Source organism: Rana temporaria, chromosome 1 (assembly GCF_905171775.1).
Source record: "Rana temporaria chromosome 1, aRanTem1.1, whole genome shotgun sequence".
In the NCBI taxonomy this organism is placed as follows: domain Eukaryota; kingdom Metazoa; phylum Chordata; class Amphibia; order Anura; family Ranidae; genus Rana; species Rana temporaria.
Genome location: NC_053489.1, coordinates 199,244,341 through 199,257,425, shown reverse-complemented (window position 1 = coordinate 199,257,425; position 13,085 = coordinate 199,244,341). Strand labels below are relative to the sequence as shown.

Below are 13,085 nucleotides of genomic sequence, written 5' to 3'. Positions count from 1 at the left end.
TGCACATCATATTGCTAAAGAATACCTGGACTCTCCCCCCCCCCCTTTTGGGGGTCCTGCACAGTTAACATACTCAATCACCACATATGTATTTATACATGTTGATAATATTCCCCCTTAACTGCCTCTTCTCAAGATAGAATACATTCCGTTCAGCTAATCTTTAACAGTTGATGTCCTCCATGCATCTTATTAGTTTGGTTACCATTCACATTTACCCTTATTTTCTTCAGTTCCCCGATATTCTTTTTGTGAATTGGGAGTCCAAAACTGAATAGTATATTTTAGATCTAATGCTCTGCACAGGGGACAAAATTATGTCTCTCTCTGGAGTCTACATCTCTTAACACAAGAGTAGTTTTGCTTTATAAATTGCAGTTTGGCATCGCATGTTATTTTTAAGTCTATGAACTCTCAGAACACCAAGATCTTCTCGACCATGGACTCCGCCAGTTGTGAACCTCTTAGAATGTATGATGCATGTATGTTTTTAGACTATAAGTGCATTAGTTTACATTTATCAAAATTGAACTTTATTTGCCATATAGCTGCCCAACTAAACAGTGCATTAAGGTCTGCTTGTTAAATTGGGGGCATAATGCAAGACCGTTATTCTACTTCGTAGCTTGGTGTCATCTGCAAATACTGAAATGGTACTTGCAGTCTCAAACGCTGTATAATTTATAAATAAATAAGACTGAACGTTGGGGCACATTAATAACCATAAACAAATCAGAACATGAATATTTGACTCTGTGTGAGCTTTTAGCCAACGATCTATTCATTTACAAGCTGAATTTTCTAAGCCTATAACATTTGCCTTACCAATTAGCTTTGTGTGGGGAATTGCGTCAAACCCTTTTGTAAAACGAAACTATACCTAAAGCCACTATCCTTTGGCTAAGTTTTTGATTACTTCATCACAAAAAGAATGCAGATTTGTTTGACAAATTCAGTCATTTGTTGATCCATGCCGACTACTGCTTATAATATGGTTTTCTAGCAAGAACACTTCTATGTGTTTTCTTTATCAAACGCTCTAATATTTTCTTGACTATAAAAGTTAAACTAGATGGTCTGTAGTTGCTCAATAAAGACTTTTCTCTTTTTGAACATGGGCAGCACAATTGACCTTGAACCATTCTAATGGTACTGAGGCAGTCATTAAAGTGTCTCCAATGGCTTAGAAATAACAGAATCCAACTATTTGATTTCATTAAGGGGTATACCATCTAGTCCAGGTGTGGCATTTTAATTGGTCTAAAGCTTCTGGACCATATCAGTTTTGGCCTTTATGTGGCTTTGTCAAAATGTTCCTTCGCAAACACAGAGCCAAAAAAAAAAGGTATTCAATTATTGGGCCTTATCATGTATTGACTATTTAACAGAATAACAAAATTACAAACATATTAAAACAACAGTTTAAAAAAAAAAAAAAATGTAAATAAATTCAGTCACCCAAATCTAATATAGATGTCCTTTAACACAAGTCTGCTACATGTTTCACTTGTATAGTCATGGGCAAGATTGGACAAGGACTGAATTGCGAACATGAGTCAAATCGCATGCTTTGTTTGACACACCTTTGTTGTTCGAGGTCTTCAGTGGATACAAAAGGTTAACCTTATGAGTAAATACAGCTCTAACATACTGTCGTGTTTCACAAGTTCAGCTAACAGCAAAGCTTTCAGGGTCCTTGTAATAACAACTGAATAGATGCCGTGAAAAATAAAAAATGATATACCTTGTTTTGCCTCCAGTTCCTCTGGAGTTAACTGAGGTTTCTTTTCTTCAACAATAGTTGGAGTGTTTAGGGACTGGCTATTACTAGAAGTGCTGGTTTTGTTTTGCTGTCCATCTTTGGCATCCCCTTGTTCCTCCTCTTCACTGTCATCATCTAATTTAACTCTGTTTTTCTCAAAAGGAAGAAGATCCGTTTCTTTCACCCTTATGGCAAAGCTTATTGGAGCAAATGATACTGAAAGCACAAAAGAGAACAAGAATCATGAAAAGTTTGTACAGGGCAATGTTGAAAATGTTATAGAAGAATGCATATGTTAATATGATCTGACTGCTAAACTGTTCCTCATCTTGAAACAACCTAACCTTAGCAGCACAATCTTACTGTAGTGTAACAATGGATCTTATACCAATTTAGTGCTGTCCAGTTTTGAAAGCAAGGGGATTGGATTCTGGGGGTAGGAATAGATACACAAACAGAATTAAACACATGACCGTGGTATGCTTAAGAATTAAAGCGTTTGTGCACTGCAAATGGGCTTTTTCATATATTAAAATTGAAAGTCAATAATACACCACTGAACATACAAGTGCCCCTTTACCAACAAGTAGCAGTGTATACAAACTGCCTTTAAATAATATGGAATGCAAGTGGGTCAGATGTATTTACAATCAAATCATGCTGTGTTAAGAGAACCATAGGTAGGGCACTGTCACACATGCAGTGTCATTGTAAAGCCAATCTTCTCTCATGCCTGTAACTTTGACCCCACATGTACAAAAGGTCAGATTTTTTTTTTTCTATAGATAGCAGATGAGACAGAGTAGGGACAAACTTTGGCAATCTATATACTGTCACTTTCTACACAGACACAGCAACAAATTTTAAAGTATCCCGTGGCTTAAATATTTAGAACAATGGAAATAAAATGACAGGTTTCTGTGATATAAACAAAGCTAAATCATTTCAGAACGTTTTGCACCTTTAATGTGACCTATAATTACTGTACAACTCAAATTAAGCAATCACATTCAAACTCATGTTAAATAGGAGTCAGTGCACACCTGCTAGCCCAAAATAAAAGTTCAGCTGTTCTAGTAGGGATTCCCTGACATTTTCTTAGTCAAATCCTACAGCTAAAGCCATGGTCCGCAGATGGCTTCCAAAGCATCAGAGGAATCTTATTGTTAAAGGGTATCAGTCAGGAGAAGGGTGCAAAAGGATTTCCAAGGCATATCACGGAACACAGTAAAGACAGCCATCATCAACTGGAGAAAATATGTCACAGTGACATTACCAAGAATTGAACGTCCCTCCAAAATTGATGAAAAGACGAGAAGAAAACTGGTCAGAGAGGCTGCCAAGAGGCCTACAGCAACATTAAAGGAGCTGCAGGAATATCTGGTAAGTACTGGCTGTGTGGTACATGTGACAATCTCCTGTATTCTTCATATGTCTGGGCTATGGTGTAGAGTTGCAAGACAGAAGCCTTTTAATATGAAGAAAAACATCCAAGCCAGGCTAAAATTTGCAAAAACACATCTGAAGTCTCCCAAAAGCATGTGGGGAAATGTTATGGTCTGATGAAACCAAGGTTGAACTTTTTTGGCCAAAATTCCAAAAGATATGTTTGGCGTAAAAACAACACTGCACACCACCAAAATAATATATACCCACAGCGAAGCATGGTGGTGGCAGCATCATGCTTTGGGGCTGTTTTTCTTCAGCTAGACGAGGGGCCTTAGTCAAGATAGAAGGAATTATGAACAGTTCCAAATACCAGTTAATATTTGGGGGGGGGGGGGTTGGGAGAGCTGGCGAGCAAGAAGTATGGTCACGTGAGATTACAGCTGCCTTCCACACTGATCTTCCAGAGCTAAAAACAGCGACAGAGGGCATTTCTAAACAGTGCTTTTGGATGTCTGAAGGTTGGGGACACTCACAGAGCTTGCCTAGGAAGAGAAAAGAGAGAAGCCCAGTAAGATGACAGATTCCTTTTCAACATCTAACCTCCCTGGCATCCAAGATGGCGGTGGCACCCCCCCCCCCCCAGGAATCCTTCTCTGCTCGCTACCATGATGCTGCACACCTCTGCAAATTCAGCACAGTCAGACACATGGGTTCACAAACCTCAACTAGCTCCAAAAGCCCTATAAAATCTAAGCAGGGGATGTCACAACAAACTCCTGCAGCTAATGAGGACAAGGCCACGTGTAATGCACTGGATGACCCACTAGAATTCCAACAAATAACCAGCCAGTCATAGACTCTATGCGAAAAGATATGCTGGTGTCCCTTAGGAGTGCTATTCACACAGACATGCTGCGGCTCATGAAATAATGCAAATCAGAAGTCTCTGAAGTAAGTGACAGAGTATCCCATATAGAAGGCAAAATGGGGGAATTTGACGGATACATGCAATGACATGGTTGACGCACATAACTAAATGCAAAAGTCGCTGAGCTTAAAGACCGTTCCAGATGGAGCAACATTAAGATACAGGGGATCCCAGAAACAAACCAGCAGAACTAACTGTTTTTCTAACCAACATAATGAAACAAGCTCTACCCGATTTACAATTGGAAGATAGATCAAATACATGGTCTTCCTAAACCACAACATATCCCTGCAAAACTACCCAGGGATACCGCTGCCAGAATTCACTATTACAGGGTCAAATAAAAACAAATGTACCGTATATCACAAGACTGCATGCAGGGTCTGTCTTTCTTTGCCGATCTGTTAGCCCACACTATGCAACGCAGACACAATCTTGTGACCATAACTAAACTGCTCCGACACCACATTCCCTATTGCTAGAATTATTCAGCCAATCTGATAATAATCAAAGGGGAGCAAGACTTCCTGGTTACTAAACTGGCAGAGGGAATTTGTCTACTGGTGGAGTGGAAAATCCTGACCCGGGAAGAAAATCAGAGTCACAAAGCAAACGAGTCCCCTCCTACACCTCCAGAATGATCAAACGCCAAAGCTTAAGCCTTAGAGTGCCCTAGCATACAAGCTTTAACTAGCTCACGCCGGAAGATCTAACCGGTGACCAATAACTTAATTGTAAACCCGCAAAATCAAGAAGATTACATCCCTGCTCATATTTCCAAAAGAAAGTTTTTAAAAGAGCTCTTAACCACTTAGACCGCCTCCTGCTAATTTACGTCGGCAGAATGGCACGGCTGGGCACAGGCACGTACCTGTACGTCCCCTTTCAGTGCCCAGCCGTGGGTCGCACGTGCGGCCCCAACCCGGTCCGAAGCTTTGCGATAGGTCACAGGAGCTGAAGAACGGGGAGAGGTGTGTGTAAACACACCTTCCCCGTTCTTCACAGTGGCAATGTCACTGATCGTCTGTTCCCCGATATAGGGAAAGGCGATCAGAGACCGTCACACGTCCAGCCCTGCCCCCTACAGTTAGAAACGCATATGAGGTGGTTACACATAACCACTTGGGGGCTCTGTAGGGGTTAACTCCTTAACTGCAATTGTCATTTTCACAGTAAACAATGCATTTTTATAGCATTTTTTTGCTGTGAAAATGACAATGGTCCCAAAAATGTGTCAAAATTGTCCGATGTGTCCGCCATAATGTCGCAGTCACGAGAAAAAAAAAAAAAAACGCTGATCGCCGCCATCAGTAGTAAAAAAAAAAAAAAAATATTAATAAGAATGCCATAAAACTATCCCCTATTTTGTAAAAGCTATAAATTTTGCGCAAACCAATCGTTAAACGCTTATTGCGATTTTTTTTACCAAAAATATGTAGAAGAATACGTATCGGCCTAAACCGAGAATTTTTTTTTTTAATATATCTTTTTTGGGGGTATTATAGCAAAAAGCAAAAAATATTGTTTTTTTAAAAAATTGTTGCTCTATTTTTGTTTATAGCGCAAAAAAATAAAAAAACACAGAGGTGATCAAATACCACCAAAAGAAAGCTCTATTTGTGGGAGAAAAAAAGGACGCCAATTTTGTTTGGGAGCCACGTCGCACGACCGCACAATTGTCAGTTAAAACGACGCAGTGCCGAATCTCAAAAACTGGCCAGGTCCTCTACACCAGCATTATGGTCCTGGTCTTAAGTGGTTAAACCCATAAAGTTCTCTGTTTTTCTTTGTGCAAGTCTGCTATTAAAACTTGTTTTTCTGCCAAGACCAACAGACTGTTTCAAGCTCTGAGTAAGAGCTATACGAAATTCTCTTATTAAAACTATCGATCTGTTACCAAACACATCTCGGGCACAAGAGTCTACGAACCAGCCGATTACATAAACTCAACACCTGACCACCCCTAAGACAAACTAAGACTCACTAACTGAACACCTATAACACTTCAGCTTCACAACCCCGGTGGGAGACCAGGCCGTTCCAGCCACCTCATCCCCCGGGGGGGGGGGGGCCTCCTTACCTGCCCGGGATGACTTCAATCTCCCGTCCCCTGTTGAAGCCGGGGTGTGCCGGATGGATGAGCTGTGATCTATGGTCACAGTGGCTGCTGGTGGGTTGGTCTTCTCCTCAGGCCATGCTCTCCTCCTCCTAGGCGTCCAATAGGATCACCTGGGAGTTTCTCGATTGGCAGGGAGGAGATTCAGTCTAAAAATAGCGATTGTGTGACAGGGCTAAATGTCAATGTACAGGGCACGTTTATCTTTGCGGTGATCTGAACTCTATTTCTAACCATTAGATGGACCTGCCACAAACAAAAGGCGTGTTTAAAATAACTTAAAGCAGAGTTTCACCCGAAATATTAACATTAGCTTATCCTGATCAGTGCACCATATACATAAACATATGCCTATTTTTTTTTCCTGATGATTTAAATACCTTTAATTAGCTCTGTAAAGGTGGACTTCCGGGTATTCCTCCCGCGGGAGTAGGCGTATCTCTTCTTTTTCCCGGCGCCGCATTGTTTGCTGGGATGTCTCTTGGGAGCAGTGTCATGCTTCTCAGGAGACAATGTTGACCACCGTCCACTCATCAAGCCGGTCACGTGACGAGGGCTGATCTATTTCCGCCATTTTAAATAAGGGCACACAGGTGAATATTACCATTAAGCAATATTGTTGCGAATGCCGCCACAACGGGGCGTGTACCATCATGCGCAAGCATTCACCGCTTCCCGGAAGTATGTGCTTGTGGGCTTCATAATGCCCACAAGCAAAATGGCACATGTCAGAATCGTTTAAAAGTTACTCTTTTGAACGAAAACAGATGGGGGGTGGTTTTAATCGCGAAAAAAGTGAGTACCGAGTTGTTATATGAAACAACATTGATTGCACTGAAAAAAAAAAAAAAAAAATCTTGGACTGCGGAACCTCCGCTTTAAGCCAACTTTGCGCAATCAGCTAACCAATTTGCCTTTAGACGTCATCATTCCACGGAGAAGGATTTCACCTTCTTTTCTCAGGTTCATCTAACCTATTCAAGTATAAACATGTTCTTAATGGACAAATACCAGTCAATATTGTCACCAAACCTTCAGGCTTCTGCTAGGAAGCTGAACATGAAGAGGAACTTCCTCTTTAATCATGACAACGACCTAAAGCATACATCCACAAAGGAATGGCTTCACCAGAAGATTAAAGTTTTGTTTTTTGCAAAGAAGAGTGGGCAAATATTGCCAAGTCCAGATGTGCCATGCTTAATACTTTGAGTCTATCAACTCATACCCAAAAAGACTGAGTGCTGTAATGAAATCAAAAAGTGCTCCAACAAAGTATTAGTTTAAGGGTGTGCACACTTATGTAACCATATTTATTTTTACTTCCCTCAACCTAAAAGAAAGATTTCAGTTTTTATTTATTTCAACTGAATTGTACAGTTTATAGGTCACATTAACCAGTTCCCGACCCCCGCATGTACATATACGTCCACAATATGGCACGTACAGGCACATGGGCGTACATGTACGTCCCCGCCTTACCTGGGTTCGGGGGTCCGATCGGGACCCCCTCCGGTACATGCGAGGGCCGGGAACGGTGTACGGGAGGTCCGGGAGGAGGGGGCGGCTATTGGTTTCCAGCCGTCCCCTCTCGATCTCCCTCGGCGAATCAGCTTCCACCTGAGCCCTCCCTGCCTGTGTAACTGTAAACACAGGCAGGGAGGAAGTGACGTTTTCTCCCCTCTGGCGGTCTTTTCGTCCGGTTCCAGAGGAGAGAAGACGTCAGTACTGTGAGTTGCACCAACAGCACACTGACACAGCACACATAGGCACATAACCCCCCCCCCCCGATCACCCCCAGATCACCCCCTGTCACAGTGTCACTGATTGCAGTGATCATTTATTTTCTGATCACTGCTTTTAGTGTCAGTGTGACAGAAAAAAGTGTCAGGGCAGTTAGGTTTAGGCCCCTTTAGGTCCAGGGTAGCCCCCTACCCCCCCCCCAATAAAGGTTTTAACCCCCGATTGCCCCTAGAGTTAACCCTTTCACCCCTATTGCCAGTGTCACTAAGCGATCGGTTTCTGATCGCTGTATTAGTGTCACTGTTGCCGCTAGGTAGTTAGTTTTTTTTGAGGTTTGCCGCCAGGTTTATATAGCGTTAGGTACCCCCATAAATAAAGGTTTTAACCCCTGATTGCCCCTAGAGTTAACCCTTTCACCACTGATCACTGTATAAGTGTCACTGGTGACGTGGTTAGCCAGTTAGTTATTTAGTTATTTTAGGTTCGCCACCAGGTTTTTAGAAAGCGTCAGGTACCCCCATATATTACCGAATAAAGGTTTTAACCCCCTGATTGCCCCCTAGTTAACCCTTTCACCAGTGATCACCGTATAAGTGTTACGGTTGACGCTGGTTGGTTAGTTTGCTGTTTATAGCATCAGAGCACCCGCCGTATATAACCCAATAGGTTTAACCCCCTGATCACCCGGCGGGTGATATAAATTTAATTTTAGCGCCAGTCAGGGTCTGCGTCGCCCCAGGCAGCGTTAGGTTAGAGCCAGTACCGCTTACACCCACTCGCTAAGCATACACCCCCCTTAGTGGTATAGGATCTGAACGGATCGATACCTGATCTGATCAGATCTATACTAGCGTACCCAGCAGTTTAGGGTACCCAAAAACGCATTGTTAGCGGAATCAGCCCAGATACCCGCTAGCACCTGCGTTTTCCCCCTCTGCCCAGCCCAACCCACCCAAGTGCAGTATCGATCGATCACTGTCACTTACAAGACACATAACTGCAGCGTTCGCAGAGACAGGCCTGATCCCTGCGATCGCTTACAGTTTTTTTTTAAGCGTTTTCTACGTTTGCTTTTCTACAGATCAGGTGCTTTTTTTACCTGTGAATCCTTACCATTGTACCACTAAATTTAGAGTCCAAAATGGCAAACCGAAGGTACAATGATAAGCAGGCCTTGGAGTTCATGTGCATGTCAGATAGTGAAGAGGAGGAGGTCACGCATCTGACAGATTCTGGCTCAGAATACGAACCCGTTTACGACAGCGGCTCCATGTCAGATAGCTCGCACGACGAAGTTGAGGTCCCTGCTAAGGCCAGGCGTACCCGATCCCGTTCTGATGTTGTTGAGCAGCAAGAACCGCAGGACCCTCGTATGGAGCAGAGATCCAGTACTAGCGCCGCTATTCCTTCTGGTGAATTGGCAAGCACCAGCGGCCTAGTACACCCTGGTCGTTTATCCAGCACTGCAGTAACACTTGGTGACGTGGCGAGTCCCATAAGTGCAGTTGAAGCTGGCGATGTGGCAAGCACAAGTAGTGTCCCGCTGCCACCAAGAAGAAGACAGAGACAGGCCCGTCGTGCCCATAGTGCCCTTCCTGTAGAATTTGCCTATCCTGATTGGGTCCCCACCACTTCTACAGCACCTGTACTTCCCCCATTCACTGGCCAACCCGGTATTCAGGTGGATACAGCGAACTTTACGTCACTTGATTTTTATTCGCTGTATTTCACGGAAGATCTCTATAGATCTATTGTGGACCAGACTAATTTATATGCTGGTACCTACATCGCCGCTAACCCCCAGTCTCGCCTTACCAAACAATGGAAACCTCTCGAGGTTTCCGAATTTAAGACCTTTCTGGGCCTTACCCTCAACATGGGCATACACAAATTTCCGTCATTGCGGATGTATTGGTCCACACATCCCATTGACCATATGCACGTTTTCTCTGCTCACATGGCCAGGAAACGATACGAGGCGATCCTGCGGTTCCTGCATTTCAGTGACAATGCACTTTGTCGTCCACGTGGAGACCCTGAATTTGACCGGCTCTACAAAATTCGGCCCCTCGTAAACCATTTCAACGAACGTTTTGCAGCCTTGTTTAATCCCCAGCAGGTTGTATGCGTTGATGAGTCCCTGATTAAATTTGCTGGCCGCTTGTCTTTCAAACAGTACCTTCCCAGCAAGCGTTCCAGATACGGGGTCAAGCTCTATAAGCTCTGTGACAGGGCCACAGGCTACACATGGAGCTTTAGGGTTTACGAGGGAAAAGATAGTCAGGTAGAGCCGGAAGGATGCCCAGATTACATGGGGAGCGCTGGCAAGATTGTTTGGGACTTGGTGTCACCCTTATTCGGAAAGGGGTACCATTTGTATGTGGACAATTTTTACAGCAGCGTGCCACTTTTTAGCCACTTATTTGATCAACAGATTGGAGCATGTGGCACCGTGCGACCTAATCGCCGGGGCTTTCCCCAGCGGCTTGTAGATGCCCGTGTTAGGCCGGGGGCGAGAGCCTGCTGCAGATGTAAAAATTTGCTCGCTGTGAAGTGGCGGGACAATAGGAATGTTTTCGTTCTTACCACCCTTCACGCAGACACGACAGTCCAAATTCGTACGGCTACTGGTGTTGTGGAGAAACCCCTCTGTGTCCACGAATATAACCTTAATATGGGAGGGGTGGACCTCAACGACCAGTTAATGGCGCCGTATCATATTGCCCGTAAGACGAGACGCTGGTACAAAAAAGTGTCTCTACATTTATTTCAATTGGCTCTACTGAATGCTCATGTCGTATACAGAGCTTCAGGACGGAATGAATCCTTCCTTCAATTCCAGAGGGATATCATCACAGAACTCCTGTATCCAGGCGGTACTGTACCTCACCAGCCCCTACCAAATGCAGTAAGCCGACTGCATGAGAGGCATTTTCCTTATGCCCTCGAGAGTACCCCTACCCAACGAGCCCCCCAAAGAAAATGTCGTGTCTGTACCAAGCGCGGATTTAGGCGTGACACCCGTTATTTTTGTCCCAAATGTCCTGGCAATCCTGGTCTTTGTATTGGTGAATGTTTTGAACGCTTCCACACACACGTTAATTATTAGTGTAGGGTGAAACATTTCACAGGCTAGGCACACTCACACAGGGTCTCCCAAGATGCCATCGCATTTTGAGAGACCCAAACCTGGAACCGAAAAGTTGAAGTTACAGTTCACAGTTACAAAAAAAAGTGTTAAAAAAAAAAAAAAAACACAAAAAAATATAAAATAAAAAAAACAAAAATAGTTGTCGTTTTATTGTTCTCTCCCTCTCTATTCTCTCTATTGTTCTGCTCTTTTTTACTGTATTCTATTCTGCAAAGTTTTATTGTTGTTATGTTTTTTCATGCTTGCTTTTCAGGTATGTAATTTATTTTACTGTTTTCAGGTACGCCATTCAGCTGTTGCGCGGACTTATTTATCTTGACAGCAACAGCGTTTGCTCCCACGATATATAAAGCCGCGACTCCAGTGCTGTAGGAGGTGATTTCACCACCACAGTTAAAAAAAAGAGCATATATGCCGAAGCATGGGGTCAGCAGGGGCGGAGGAGCGATTTTGCTCCTAATGCCGCGTACATACGGTTGACATTCCTACGGAGGCTTTCCCGTGGAAAAGTCTGACCATGTGTACACGGCATAGAAAAGTCCGACCGTGTGTACGCGGCATAGAAAAGTCCGACCGTACGCGGCATAACTTTTTTGCGGGAGGATGCCCCCATGCTTCGGCATATATATATTTTAGGCACAGGTTGCGTTAAAAAATGTTTTATTTTTTACTATGTTTTTTTATAGGTATTTGCTTTGCAGGTATGGTATGATCTTACTGTTATACTGGAATGTTACTTTGTTTTAATGTTAACCATCGTTTGCTTAGCAGGTACGCCATTCAGTTGCAGTGCGGATTTATTTAGCGTGACAGCAACAGCGTTTGCTCCCACGATATATAAAGCCGCGACTCCAATGCTGTAGGAGGTGATTTCACCACTACAGTTCAAAAAAGAGCATATATGCCGGAGCATGGGGGCATTAGGGGCGGAGGAGCGATTTTGCTCCTAATGCCGCGTACATACGGTTGACATTCCTACGGAGGCTTTCCTGTGGAAAAGTCTGACCATGTGTACACGGCATAGAAAAGTCCGACCGTGTGTACGCGGCATAGAAAAGTCCGACCGTACGCGGCATAACTTTTTTGCGGGAGGATGCCCCCATGCTTCGGCATATATAAATGGTGCATGTATGCCCATCATTAGAAGTGGGTGGATGAAGGGAGGTATTCTAATGGTGGGCATACCCACCGATCAATCTTTTTTTTGTTCAGCCAACAGGCTGCATGAAAAAAAAAAAAGATTACAATACATGTCCAACAAGAACCATCAACGTACTGGTATGTTGCTGGACTTTGAATGGTTATACCAGAATGATGCCTGCGGGTTTAGGCATCATCTTGGTATCATTCTTTTCAGCCAGCGGTCGGCTTTCATGTAAAAGCAGTCCTAGCGGCTAATTAGCCTCTAGACTGCTTTTACATTCAGTGGGAGGGAATGTTCCCCCCCCCCCAGATATAAACGGCGCCATTGAGAATATGGGAAAGCATTTTATCACACCGATCTTGGTGTGGTCAGATGCTTTGAGGGCAGAGGAAAGATCTAGGGTCTAATAGACCCCATTTAAAAAAAAAAAAAAAAAAAGAGTACCTGTCACTAACTATTGCTATCATAAGGGATATTTACATTCCCTGAGATAACAATAAAAAATGGTAAAAAAATAAATAAATGGAAGGAACAGTTAACAAATAAAATAAAAAAAGCGAAATAAATATATAAAAAAATAAAAAAATAAAAAAAAGCATCCCTGTCCCCCCCTGCTCTTGCGCAAAGACGAACGCAAGCGTCGGTCTGGAGTCATATGTAAACAGCAATTGCACCATGCATGTGAGGTATCACCGCGAAGGGCAGATCGAGGGCAGTCATTTTAGCAGTAGACCTACTCTGTAAATCTAATGTGGTAACCTGTAAAGGCTTTTAAAAATGTATGTAGTTTGTCGCCACTGCGCGTTTGTGCGCAATTTTAAAGTATGTCGTGTTTGGTATCCATGTACTCGGCCT

The 13,085-nt window shown here is 43.3% G+C and overlaps 1 protein-coding gene across 3 annotated transcripts in view; it reads right to left on the bottom strand.

The window, feature by feature from the left end:
- The window catches only part of LOC120935572 (splicing factor SWAP), a 173,254-nt gene that overhangs the window by 71,827 nt on the left and 88,342 nt on the right, over positions 1–13,085 (bottom strand). For all 3 annotated transcript variants that reach the window (XM_040347622.1, XM_040347628.1, XM_040347634.1), the window contains one exon: positions 1,745–1,978. In XM_040347622.1, the coding sequence (XP_040203556.1) occupies positions 1,745–1,978 (234 nt within the window). The remainder of the gene's footprint in view (positions 1–1,744; positions 1,979–13,085) is intronic.